Source organism: Sus scrofa, chromosome 8 (assembly GCF_000003025.6).
Source record: "Sus scrofa isolate TJ Tabasco breed Duroc chromosome 8, Sscrofa11.1, whole genome shotgun sequence".
Lineage (NCBI taxonomy): Eukaryota > Metazoa > Chordata > Mammalia > Artiodactyla > Suidae > Sus > Sus scrofa.
This window is the reverse complement of record NC_010450.4, coordinates 119,013,584-119,027,437: the sequence shown is the minus strand read 5'-3', so window position 1 is coordinate 119,027,437 and position 13,854 is coordinate 119,013,584. Positions and strand designations below refer to the sequence as shown.

General features: G+C 36.1%; 1 protein-coding gene across 1 annotated transcript in view; it reads left to right on the top strand.

The window, feature by feature from the left end:
• The window catches only part of BANK1 (B-cell scaffold protein with ankyrin repeats 1), a 300,622-nt gene that overhangs the window by 87,536 nt on the left and 199,232 nt on the right, over positions 1-13,854 (top strand). Inside the window, 2 exon segments of the mRNA XM_021101719.1 lie at positions 1,995-2,133; positions 8,468-8,607. Of these exon segments, the coding sequence (XP_020957378.1) occupies positions 1,995-2,133; positions 8,468-8,607 (279 nt within the window).

The window sequence follows — 13,854 nt, the reverse complement described above, 5'->3', positions numbered from 1 at the left end:
TAAACATATATGTTTATCTATACATATATGCATTCTTTTTCTCACATTATCCTCCATCATGTTCCATCAAAAGTGATTAGATATAATTTCCTGTGCTATATAGCAGGATCTCGTTGCTTATCCACTCCAAATGCTATAGTTTGCACCTACCAACTCCATAGTCCCAGTCCATCCCACTCCCTCCCCCTCCTCCTTGGCAACCACATTCTGTTCTCCACGTCCGTGAGTTTCTTTCTTTTATGTAGATAGTTTCATTTGTGCCATATATTAGATTCCAGATATAAATGATATCATATGGTGTTTGTCTTTCTTTTTCTGACTTACTTCACTTAGTATGAGAGTCTCTAGTTCCATCCATGTTTCTGCAAATGGTGTTGTTTTGTTCTTTTTAATGGCTGAATAGTATTCCATTGTGTATATATACCACATCTTCTTAATCCAGTCATTTGTCAGTGGACATTTAGGTTGTTTCCATGTCTTGGCTATTGTGAATAGTGCTGCAATGAACATACAGGTGCATGTATCTTTTTCAAGGAAATTTTTGTTCAGATTATATGTCCAGGACTGGGATTGCTGGATCATATATGATGGTTCTATACTTAGTTTTCTGAGGTACCTCCATACTGTCTTCCATAGAGGTTGTACCAATTTACTTTCCCACCAATGGTGTAGGAGGATTCCCTTTTCTGCACATCCTCTCCAGCATTTGTTATTTGCAGCCTTATTAACGATAGCCATTCTGACCATTGTGAGGTGGTACCTCATTGTAATTTTGATTTCCCTTCAAAAGCCTTTGAATGGTGATATCTAAGATAATAAAAAAATATATTTCATTTTATTTATTTTGAAGGGTTAAACAGCAAAAGATAAAGAATGGTACAGGTTTTGAATTTGGATAGTTTTGATCAACTTTCAGAAAATTCTATTAGTTACCCTGTTCGTGAAAGAGAGAAATAATATTCTTCCATTTTGGTTTTGGTGTGTGTGTGTGTATGTGTGTCATATGTTTTGGTTAGGATTAAAGGAAATGGCTTTATATTAAAAATGCTTAGCATAATTTGTAGTATAAAATAGATGCTCAATAAATATTTATTCTTTCCTTTTCTCTGTATTAATTACGATCTTCTTAACCCTTACTTTCTTTCTGGATTGTTTTCCAAAAGGTTTTCAATAATCTTTTTTATCTTACATACATAGATTTAGTGTTTCTACCTTAATAAAATCTTGAAACTTTTAGGTTTATAACCTTTAGTCAACTCAATAGCCTTCACTGGATACTCATCATGAATAAAGATTAATCAGAGAATCTCCATCAGGTAAGATGAAAACTACAGTTGATCCTTGAACAAAAGGGATTTTGAACTGCATGCATTAGCTTATACACAGATTTTTAAAAAAATAGCAAACGGCCCAGTACAGTGTGATTTGCAGCTGGTCGAGCCTTCAGACACTGCTGTGGTGGAGGGCCTGCTATACACAGATTCTCCACTGTGTGGAGGGTTGGTTCTCCTGACACACTGTTCAAGGGTCAACTGTATTAGACATTTAAAACAACTCATCATATTTAAATTATCAGAGATCTTAAAGCTAAGCTTGTTCAGTCATTTATAGATAAAGACACCAGGTTCTAGAAAGCTGAAGGAAGGGGATTTGGGGGGAAAAAAAGGATTTGTTTAGCCGTTGAATTACAGTGCTCATAACCCTCAAAGAACCTCACACGCGGGGATGAGGTAAGAGGAAAGGGAGCAGCTGTGTCCTCATTGTCTTTTTAGTTGCAAAATGTGGTGTTGGGGAAAAAATTGAGAATTCCATAGACATCAAGTTGATAAAGTGTGAGAATCACCTTTACACATTTCCGAATATGGCTGAAAATACAGCCACGATGAAGACATATAATTACCACATGCGACCTTTATCACTAGTAAATGTACTGGGTTCCTTGGTTAATGAAAACTTTTCAAATGACTCATTGGGTTATATTTTTCATCTTATAGAATCCTGGTGAAATATTTGTTATTTTAAGAGATGAAGTAATTGGCGATACTGTGGAGGTTGAATTTACGTCAAGTAGTAAATGCATTAGAACACGGCCAGCTCTGTGGAATAAGACAGTCTGGTGGATGAAAGCTTTAGGTAAGAATTTTTTTATGCTTTAATAATTATAAAACATCATTATCTTGAGCTTCTTTCAATAAATTTATGGTAAATGGTTTCACTTCCCTACAGAAACTAATATTGTTCTGCAGGTGTTTCCTGTGTTGAGCTTTCACATACCCAAGTTTCTTCTTATTAATCTGGATTCACAAAAGCACGGATGTGTAAATTATGAGAAATGAGGTTGTCTACTATGTGGTGAAATGACAGCCGGTAACATCACATATTTTTAACTGTGTCAGCAGACAGCACTTTAATGTAAGTCAGCTATTAAATATGGAACTAAAATTATCGGCTTTCTTGTAACAGAATTAGCAGACATTTATTTTGTATTTTTTCTTTCTTTCTTTTTTCTTTCTTTTTTTTTTTTTTTTTTTGCGATGCCCCCAGTATATTTTTGATCATTTTGGAAAGTGTAGTTCTTTTTCACTCTTTTATCATCATGATGCCATTTCTATATACAGTCTTCACGCTTTTCCTTATTTAATTTATGAACCTAATCATTATTATTCCAATTTCGATTCAACATGATAAATTGTACCAGATTGAAAATTCCAGATGGAATAGCCACACTTATGATAATTGTACTGAAATCAAAATCTAATGTATTAATTTCTGCATGTTTTGATATAAATGTAGGACTTTTACTTGGTGTTTGAGTTTATGATGTCCCTTTACAATCAGAGAATAAAATTACTTTGGTAAACTTTATAAATGTGAACTTCAGAAAATATTTTAAAGTACAAAGATATTCAATCTTATTATGAATTTAGAGATGCAGTAAAAATATTTAAAATTAAGAGTATTCAAATGCATCCTGAGCTGTTTTGTTTTCTTTTTAGAATGCAGTTATTATGAAATTCATTTACAAAATAAATACAAACCTTTTCTCTTATGTTAAGTATGTGTCACTTCTATGGATTTCCTTGCACAGTTTAGGTCACAGTTGGTTTATAGAAAGGAAAGACTCTATACCAAGTATTTATAAACATTTAAACACTTCTTCCTATCACGGACAGGTATATGTAGAAGTGAGATGAGAAAGAATTCTGTCTTTTTAATTTTTTTTCCAGAGCCACTTGCTTTCTTATGCCACATTTTAAAATGATTTAATAAACAATAATTTCTACCTAATAAGTTTAGAAGTTAAACTAAATCTAGTTAGATTAAAATCAATACAGAAAAATCAATATTGCAAATTAAGAAGTACTTAGGTAAAATTTCCAAAATAGCAAATCAAAATGTCAAATAAAATTTTTTGCAGTAAGATTTTAGGTTCAGTTTTCCTAATAGCTAAGATTAGTGCAAAAAATAAAATGTCTAAGTTCACATGTTTTTCAGAAAAGCAGAAAACTATTATTCCATATTTTTCCAGATATGCAAAACCATAATAGTATCTATGTGGTTGAACAGCAAATCATTTGTAATAAAATTAAACAAGTAAAGAAAAACAAGCCATTACTTACTAGCTATGCTAATTAAACCTCTTCAACTCTTTTTTGCAACTGGTGTATTCACTAAGTTAATGACAGATTTTCTTACAAAATACTGGCTGCTATGTAGCAAGCTATAGGGTATTTCCATGAATACATATGGGAATAAAGATGAGACATGCCTCAGCAGAAATGGCCCCAGAGTCCTACTGCCGCATGGCACTGTTTCTTGAAATTTTCTGAACCCTAGCAAGAACTCCATGATCCAGTACTTATTCATAAATACATAATGAAAACAAAAGTTTTAAAAGCAGTATTTAGATTAATGGCTTCAGCCCTTACATGATATAAAGAGCTTGAAATTCACCACTCCCATTCTTACAACAAGAGAAGGCTGAACAGACTGAAAATGAATGGCTTTTCTTGAACTCTTTGGGGAACTAAGGTTCTAGGGCAAACAACCATCCCCAAATCTGGACATTTTGGTAGGTTTTCGTTTGTTTTTTGTTTTTTGTTTGTTTGTTTGTTTGTTTTTTGAGGGCTGTACCTAAGGCATGTGGAGGTTCCCAGGCTAGGGGTCTAATCAGAGCTGTAGCTCCGGGCCTACGCCAGAGCCACAGCAATGCAGAATCCAAGCTGCATCTGTGACCTACACCACAGCTCACAGGCAATGCCGGATCCTTAACCTACTAAGCAAGGCCAGGGATTGAACCTGCAACCTCATGGTTCCTAGTCGGATTTGTTTCTGCTGCGCCACAACAGGAACTCCCATTTTGGTAGTTTGAAATCAGGTGGGAGTATTTACACCACAGAAATTGGTAACGACTATAAATCAGTGCCTTTTTTTTTTTTTTTCATTCCAAGGGATAATTTATCAGCACACCATTGAGATAAAGAAATGAAAAAGGCCTCATTAAACTAAGGTTTCTAGAAGACGATCTGCTGCTATCTCCTTAGCCAGAACTTAATCCCAAGACCATGTCTAGCTAAAGGAAGAATAGAAAATCTAGTCTTCTCAGTTGAATAGCAATGTGCCTAGCAAAGATTAAAATCAGAATTCTGTTTCTGAAAGGAAGAAGAAATATTGGGGTGAGCAACTAATATTCTCTGTTAGAGAAGGGTACCAATACCCCTCTAAGATCAACTATAATTCTTTACTTCTTTGGAGCCCTTCTCTTGGCCATTATAAGTCAAAGTGCATGTGTGTGTGGTAATGGACTTTCATCGTTGAAGCATATCATATACTCTGAGGTCTTCTTACAGTTCTCTAAACTCTCAGATTTTTCTCTGCTCAACCCAACATTATGCCATATCAATGTTCTTTTTAACTATATATTCCTTTTTAACTTGGTAACAATTCAGAGAAAAACAAAGTTATATTAAAGTACACTTATGGTGACCTGTGAAGAAATCCTCCAATGCTCTTTTTTCTAAATGGTATCTTCTCTTCTGACTCACTTCCACATCTTTATCTGACGTTTTCATTTCACAAAATATCCTATAATTTTGCCTTCTTCTCATTCTTTCAGCTATGGAGATTGATAAACTCATAATTACTTTGTTTTCTAAAAACCACACCTTCCCAGGGGTGTCCACAGGTTTGTGTTTGACCGGGACTGTTTTGTATTAAAGGAATTTGAAGTTACTATAGTCCCAGCTTATGCCAAAACTTTAAAGAAATACATATGAAGGCTTTAAACTAGAGATATTAACTAATTATAACTCAGAAGTAAGAGGGCATTCCTCTGGTACCTGCCTCTCAGGCAGAAAAATATTTTACACAGCAGGGGGATGACCAATTAAAAGTTGAAAGGGAGTTCCCATCGTGGCGCAGTGGTTAACGAATCCGACTAGGAACCATGAGGTTGCGGGTTCGGTCCCTGCCCTTGCTCAGTGGGTCAACGATCTGGCGTTGCCATGAACTGTGGTGTAGGTTGCAGACTCGGCTCGGATCCAGCGTTGCCGTGGCTCTGGCGTAGGCCGGTGGCTGCAGCTCCGATTCAACCCCTAGCCTGGGAACCTCCATATGCCTCGGGAGCGGCCCAAAGATATAGCAAAAAGACAAAAATAAATAAATAAATAAAAGTTGAAAGGACTGTAAAATTTATCCACAAAGGTATAGAATCTCTTTATTAATTAGGAAACTATGTTCTGTATAATGTAAATTATAACTTCACATTTCATTAATAGAGCAAGAAAAATACTTTAGGATGTGCTAAGTATTATGTTGAACATGCTTAGAAAAATAGCAACTGTTAAGAAATTTTTCTAAATATCTTAACCATGAAAATGATTTTTACATATATTAAATTGATAATAATTTTTAGGCATGGCTAAAGTTTTGAAACCACCAATATTTATTTAATAATAAACTTCTAATCAAAAGAGTTATGTTGATTTCAGTTCCCACGGAAACTTTAGGTGGGTTCATTTAAGGTTTACCAGGTTATAAAGGGCTAAAAATGGTTAATAAAGGAGGACAGTTTCTCAGACAAAGGAAAACAGAAAGCAAAAATCTCCTAAATTAATGGATTTGTGAAGTATGTATTTTTATGGAAATAGTGAATATATTTCTGATTATTCAGAAATACCTTTGGGTTATATGTCCCATAAATTAGTTTGTCCCTCACCTGGAAAGACAGATCACTTAAATCATGGTGACGGGGAGGGTTGACAGAGTCTCTTGAATGGCTTAGAACTTCAGATTTGAAATTTTAATAGAACTCCTTTTTAACCACTGCTCCTCTGTAATTGTACTTTATTGTCTTTCTGGGTCTGATGCAGGTAAAGAATTCCATGTGTTCCTTTCATGATAAGCCTTTTTTTCTCTTCGTAACTGACCCTTATACCCTTTTTTGGTTTGATGATCTTGACCTATATTTGTGTGTACTTCAAATGTTAACTCTCACTTACCTACTTTGTCTAGATAGTAATAGCAGGATTCACTTTCCCTCCCTTCTGAGTCTTTGAATTAATTGGTTTTTCTTCTTACTGAAGAGCTGTAAAATGTAGATAGTGACTACAGTTCAAGTAAAATAATGCTCAAGCAGTACAGGGTACTGGTCAAGAAAAAGCCAGTTTAATAGTGCCTTGTAAAAGACAGTCTCCCAACCAACCAGAGGATTCCATAAGAATCCTTCTTGCTATATAGGTAGAAACAGTAATTGGATCTTGATGTAATAAGTTGCATTCACTAGATATGAAAGTGTATACAGCAAAGACAGTACTTCAAATGGTATGTCCTTAGAGGATTACTCTAAAATCAATATCATCAATATCATTATTGATAGATCTAATGATAGAAATTTGAGTCAACTAATGCCTCAAGATATCAGGAATAAACTGGTTCATTCTCATGTTAAATTCTAAGGAAATTAGAATTTTTAAGTATTTTACATCGAAGAACTACCCAGCAAACATTCTCACTGTTACGTCTTGTATTTTATCACCTTTCTTTCAGAAGGTTAGCACCTCATTGTAAAACTCTTAATCTCTTTTCTGATAAACAAAATTGATATTTTCTTTCAAAATCATCTTTATGAAATCTACCAAAATTGATTTCATCTCACACCGGTACCTCCAGGACCCTCGCTACCATACGTACAGAACTGTAACTGATGAGAGGTACTTGACAACTTTCAGGGGGTTTTGAGCTTTCTCTTACAGTCTCTGTAGACACTTACTTTTGGGAGAGAGAACTTTTCTACATATATTCTCTTTGTTGGTTAAATGTTTAGTCAAGCAACATGAAAGGAAGAAGGCTTGGCTTCTTGATCATGTTAAATTTAAGATTGTTATGTTGGCTTTAAATTTCCCTGAACAATATCATAAGAGCTTCTATAACCTCTTCAGGAGAAAAAGTCAAATTGAATGCTTAAACCTTAAGGACATTTAAATATTCAGTGTTTCATCAGGTGGCTTTGGTCTTGTACCTAATGCCTTATTCCAAACCCCAGATGTTTGGGTGACAGGTTTCCAGGAGAAATTGGGAAATCTCTTTGTTGCAAGGAGTGAAAGTTTTAAAAAGTGTGTTCTGCAAATGAATTTAAAGAGCTAAGTTTTGTTTACTTTTGTTACAATAAAACACAGTAACTTTTCCATTGAAATGATTCTTTAGTGTTTTTTTTTGTGGAGAGCACAATAGTCTTAGGAACTTCAACTTTGCTGGGTATGTTACCACAGAGTTTATAATTCTCTGTTATCAGTTGCTTTGAACAAGTTGTTCACAAAAAGACTTTGGATGAAGGGAGGGTGTAAATAGTTTTAAATAGCACGGGTTGCCTTCTAAGGGTTTTGCCTTGTAATTAATTGATTACAAGTCCTTTAATTTCAGTTAATGCTACTCTTTCTTTCTCCAAACCATTTTAAGAAACGTCCATGTAAACAATGGGAACTTTCTTCCTCAGATTAATGACAAATACCTACCTTTTAATGAATGACATTACTGTTTTAACCTCTAAAGTGTTACATGGAGATGATTATAGATTACTCCAAAAAATGGAGGTTAGAAGGTAGGGAGAAAGAGTTAGTGCTTTGCTCTTATTATAATTTAGCACAGTTTTTTTTTTTTTAAATGACTCTGGATTATGTAAATTTTTTTATATAATGATTTTTATTTTTTTCCATTATAGCTGGTTTACAGTGCTCTGTCACTTTTCTACTGTACAGCATGGTGACCCAGTTACACGTACATGTATACATTCTTTTTTCTCACATTATTTCTGTTTTGTGGTTTCTAACTACTAAGGATAAAAATGTGCTAAAAGTTAGTAAAATTATTATGAATTCTTAAAGCCTCCCTTCACAGTCTCTAAAACATATAATAGTATGAACCATGCATTTGTATACTCAGCTCCCAACTCTCATTTGTGTTTTATAAGATTTTCCTGCTGGCTCTGTCAATGTCCATGTCTTCTGTGATGGAGTCATCAAGGCCACAGCAGAAATTAAATACTATACAGCAGCAAAGGCTATGGAATCCCTATTGGGAGCAGCAGGTCCAGGAGATGGTGTGTGCCAGGTAAGTTGATCTTTCCATGAAGCTGGTAATAAGCTAAAATGCTAATGCAAGTTAAACGAATGTATGCTTTGGTAAGAGTCTGAATTTTGGTTGAATAAGAATGGATTACTGGAGCTCCCATTGGTGGCTCAGTGGAAACGAATCCGACTAGTATCCATGAGGATGCAGATTTGATCCCTGGCCTCATGTATGTTAAGGATCTGGCATTGCCCTGAGCTGTGGTATAGGTTGCAGACATGGCTCGGATCTGGCGTTGCTGTGGCTGTGGCTCTGATTCAACCCCTAGCTTGGGACCTTCAAAAAAAAATGAATTACTGATCAATGCGAAAGGAAGAAACTGACCTCTGTGGTGCAGAGATGTAGAGGAATTAGTTTGTGTAGGTCAAATCATCCCTGAAAATGTCACTGGGAGACAGTTATCCATTACAAAATGCCTGTTGTGGTGGGCTCATTTTAAGCTGTTGCAGAACCAACAAAAAGACAAAAGGATTTAAAAAGACTCTTTAAAAAAAAAATGAGTCTCCTCTTCATCCAGATGTGGGCAATACAAGATAAAAGAAACTTTGAGGTTAAGGAGTCAGACAGACCAAGAATACCACCAAAAAGGGAATGTGTGGTGTTAACCAAGAAATTGTTATTTTCACGAGGAAATTTCCAAGCTACGTGTATGATTTCCTTAGTGTCATTTATCACTATTGTCTGATAATGAAACCTATTGCTTTAAATTAACCATGTTTATTTAGAATTCCAGGAGTTCCCATTGTGGCTCAGTAGTTAATGAATCTGACTAGGAACCATGAGGTTGCAGGTTCGATCCCTGGCCTTGCTCAGTGGGTTAAGGATCCGGTGTTGCTATGAGCTGTGGTGTGGGTCGCAGACTCGGCTTGGATCCCACGTTGCTGTGGCTCTGGCGTAGGCCGACAGCTACAGCTCCAATTGGACCCCTGGCCTGGGAACCTCCATATGCCGTGGGAGCAGCCCTAGAAAAGGCAAAAAGACAAAAAAAAAAAAAAAAAAATCCAGAAAGGCTAAACTTTTCTGGGAACTATGTGGAGGTATTTTCAGGTTTTTTCTTAGTGTGACAAAGTATCAACTCAGTGGCGATGGCTGGATGAGGGAGGACTTTCTAGTCCTCTCCAAGGCCTGGGTTGGGACATTTTCCAGGGAACAGTGGATAATGTGAGTGCCCTGCCCTCAGGGACTTAGAATGGAACAATTGCATTTTGATTAATCTTAAGCCATTAGTTAATTTCTGCATTTTTTTTTTTGTTTATGTTACCTGAGCCAGTTTCGGTAGAGAGAAAGCTTGCCTAATATGGAACCTTTACCCTTTATGTGCTTATTCCATGACATTTTCAGATTTTCAGAGTGAAGGGAATGCCATTTCTTTTACTAGCTACTTGATAATTAGAATCATAAGCTTGCCTAATGTCCTTGTTTTTTGTTTGTTTGTTTTGTTTGTTTTCTTTTTCTCGGGAAGGAGGAAGGTAGAATAGAGTTGAGGCAAAGAAAGTCAAATTGAACATGCAGTCTTCAGATTTACCACAAAACACTCCATTAAACTTGTAACAAAACCAAAGATAGTGATGTTGACAGGTGGTTGTGAAGCCTTATTGTTTAAACTAGTTTGGAATTGGAGGCTTTGTTATTTATTTTGTGTGACACATTTTTCTATTAGAGTTCTCCTTCATGAATGATATGTTTTAGAACAATGGAAAAGGTAAAAATGTCTTAGAAAAGGAGGACACAGTAAAATACCATTTGTCAAACTGAGGAGTCTGAGGACATTTGACAAAATGTCTATATTGTAATTGCAAAGCAAGAACAAAAGTAATAGCTTGAAATACAGATTGTTACATTTTCCTGTGACACATCTACTTTATCCTCTACTTTAAAAACTTTATTCATTACAAAAAGACTAATAAAAGTGATATATTGCATTCAGTATTCAGTAAGCACAGAAGTAAAGTAGTCCCCCAAACACATTTTTGTGTTGGTTTTGCTTGGGGTAGAAGAAAATAAATCTTCTGTACCGAAAATTAAATGTAATTTATGACTCTTGGACAGCTTTTCAGGATGTTGTAATATGCAAGTCATGATTTTGTCTGCAGTTTTGAATGAATAGAGACTTTCTTGGCATAGTTTTCATTTCTTTAATTTCATTTGTTTTAGCTAGCACAATCATTTCTTAAAGTTTTTTATTAAAGTATAGTTGATTTGCAATGTCCTGTCAATTTCTGCTGTACATTGAAGTGACCCAGTCATATGTATATATGCATAATTTGGTTTTTAGATAACTAGAAAATGCTATTTCATTTTTACCCTCAGTGTCAGAAATGAGAGGTAAGGATGAGTTTCTCCCCTCCATTAAACCCTGGTGCCTAGTGAGAGGAAGAAGGTTGGGCAGTCACAGCTTGCATCAGGCTTTTACTGTCAGAAAAGAGCCACTTTAAACCTGAGGTTTGAGTCCTGAGAGGTAAAGTTATTCTAAGTTGGTGACAGCAGGCTACTGTTTGGTAAGAGTCATTAAGAGATTAGGTTTACCGTATACAATTTAAGATAGGGTTAGAAGTTTTGCTGTTGTCATGAGGGGACGTAGATGTCCTGTGGAATTAGATCAAACAAATTCTGCAATTGAGATCTCAGACCAGACCAGGCTATCCCATCACCATCCTGACAGAAGGAAAAGACTGCAGTTCAGTCAGTCTCCATCACGTCTTGGACCAGGAGTGATATGGGATTCTTCTCATCCACTGGCATCTGAACCCATGACTTATTCCTACCATGAGTTCCCAGAGATAGTGAACTTCACCCTTGATGAAAGAGGAGCTGCAGGGACACAAGGAACCTTGGTGTGTTTTAGGGTTACTTGCCTCTCTTTGTTGGCATTGATTGTTTTCTTGTGACATTTAGCTTTGCCCTCATCTAAGTTGCATTTTAAAAGTTGTATAAAAAGCTGTGCTTTTCCTCTCCAGCATACAACATTTTGGGAATTATTCTTTTAATGGGCTTCTCTACTGCTTTAATTGGGAAGTTTGGATATTTTGCAAATAGTCCACTGAACATCTCTATTCAAAGAACAGAGTACAATGTAATTTTATTCACATGTTATTGTGTATTTGTAAGGACATATACAAGCAGATGTCAGGGTTTTTTTTAAAAAAATATTCTACCCACTTAGCTGAAATAGCATGCTATAAGAGTTATCCTGAGTTTTCTGTAAATTGTAATGGTAGATGTATTTAATCCTTAAAATTAAAGGGATATCCTATAATCATTTAAACGCAATTGGACATTTAATAACATGAATATTCCATAAATTTGAGAAAATGAACAATAGTGAGAAATCTGTAGATTTTACTTTTCAATAATCCTCAAATTTTTAATGAGATTTTCTATAGCTCTTTCTTTTTTTCTTTTTTTTGGGGGGGGGGGCTTTTTAGGGCCACACGCATGGCCTATGCAAGTTCCCAGTCTAGGGATTGAATCAGAGCTGCAGCTCCCGGCCTACACCACAGCCACAGAAACACAGGACTCGAGCCGTGTCTGCAACCTACACCATGGCTCACAGCAATACCGGATCCTTAACCTGAGCAAGGCCAGGAATTGAACCTGCATCCTTATAGATACTAGTCAGGTTCATTATCGCTGAGCCACAATAGGAACTCCCTCTATTATCATTTAAATAGGAGGGAATGTAGCAAAATGACCATTCTGTGGATTTTAGTATATAAATGATGAGAAATTTGGGTTTTCTTAGTTATTTTTAATGATGTCTATTAGATTTTTTAAGACTTCACCTAAACCATCTTAATTATCTGTTTCCTAAATCATTTCATCTTTTTTGGATTGATACTAAGCCCCAGCACATAGCTTCATAGAGGTACAATTTCCAGAGCATCAACTAGAACAGTGAGAGCATCAAATGAAAAAATCAAAAGCCTGATTTGAGAAGATAATTAGAATTCAAGTGCTAGTGTTAGAAAAACTGGTAACTCCTATTTAACTGCAATAATTAAAACCTTTGAATCTTCCATCTTACAAAAGTGTCTAAGGGCCACAATAGAGTCAACTTTGTATAGGAACAGTATAAAAATCAACTTAGGTCAGAGTGCCAAAATAACAGCAATTATTGATCAAAGCATTAGGATCCTATTAAAAGAATTTTTAAAATGGTAAATAATTTTTATTAGTCATATTTCTTATTGGTAAAAAGGTACCTTTGTGTTGCATGTATTTATCATCTTAAATGTTTTACTTTATACCTATTGTAATCCTATTTTAGGTACACTTCATTTCCAATTTTTATTAAGTTGTATAAGATTATTCAATCTTTGGTTTACTGCTTGCAAATATTTAATATAGCGTGAAGCCAGATGAGGTTGGGGTGAGGGAAGGTATGGACGAAGGGAACCCTCATATCACGAAGAACTTCCCAGGTTTTTGTTTTTTTGTTTTGTTTTGTTTTGTTTTTGTCTTTTTGCTATGTCTTTGGGCTGCTCCCACGGCATATGGAGGTTGCCAGGCTAGGGGTCGAATCGGAGCTGTAGCCACCAGCCTACGCCAGAGCCACAGCAACGCGGGATCCGAGCCGCGTCTGCAACCCTACACCACAGCTCAGGGCAACGCCGGATCGTTGACCCACTGAGCAAGGGCAGGGACCGAACCCGCAACCTCATGGTTCCTAGTCGGATTCGTTAACCACTGCGCCACGATGGGAACTCCTCCCCCAGGTTTTTTTAGTTCCCTTAAAGGTTGGTTTTTTCATTAAGCAAAAGCTCAAGCATGAGTGGTTATCTCCCTTAGAGAATTCTTCAGGAGATTCTTTATACCGAGAGAAAGTGGAAGCTCCCAGGCCTTTTTGAGCTTTTTTTTAGGTCCTCACATCCTTTAGTAGGTTGATGGCCACACAAGGCTTCAGGGTCACAAATCTTTTCCAGCACTAGCTCCTATCTCTCATGCCTGCTTGTCTCCTTAACTGTCTCCATGTTTCCGATGTTCTAGCCACCCAGGATCACTGCCTCTTTTAGAACACATTACGCCACTGACTCTTCCCTGTCCCTTTTTTAAGGCATGGGCATTGTGATTTTCATCTTCACACACCCAATTTCTTCACATAATTTGTTCCTGATATAGATGATGCAACTGGTACTTATTGTTTACAAATGGGAAAATGGTGATTGCTTTTTCCCCCAAGTGCTATTTGAAAAAATAAGTGAAAAACTATAGTATAAGTATGTAAATAAG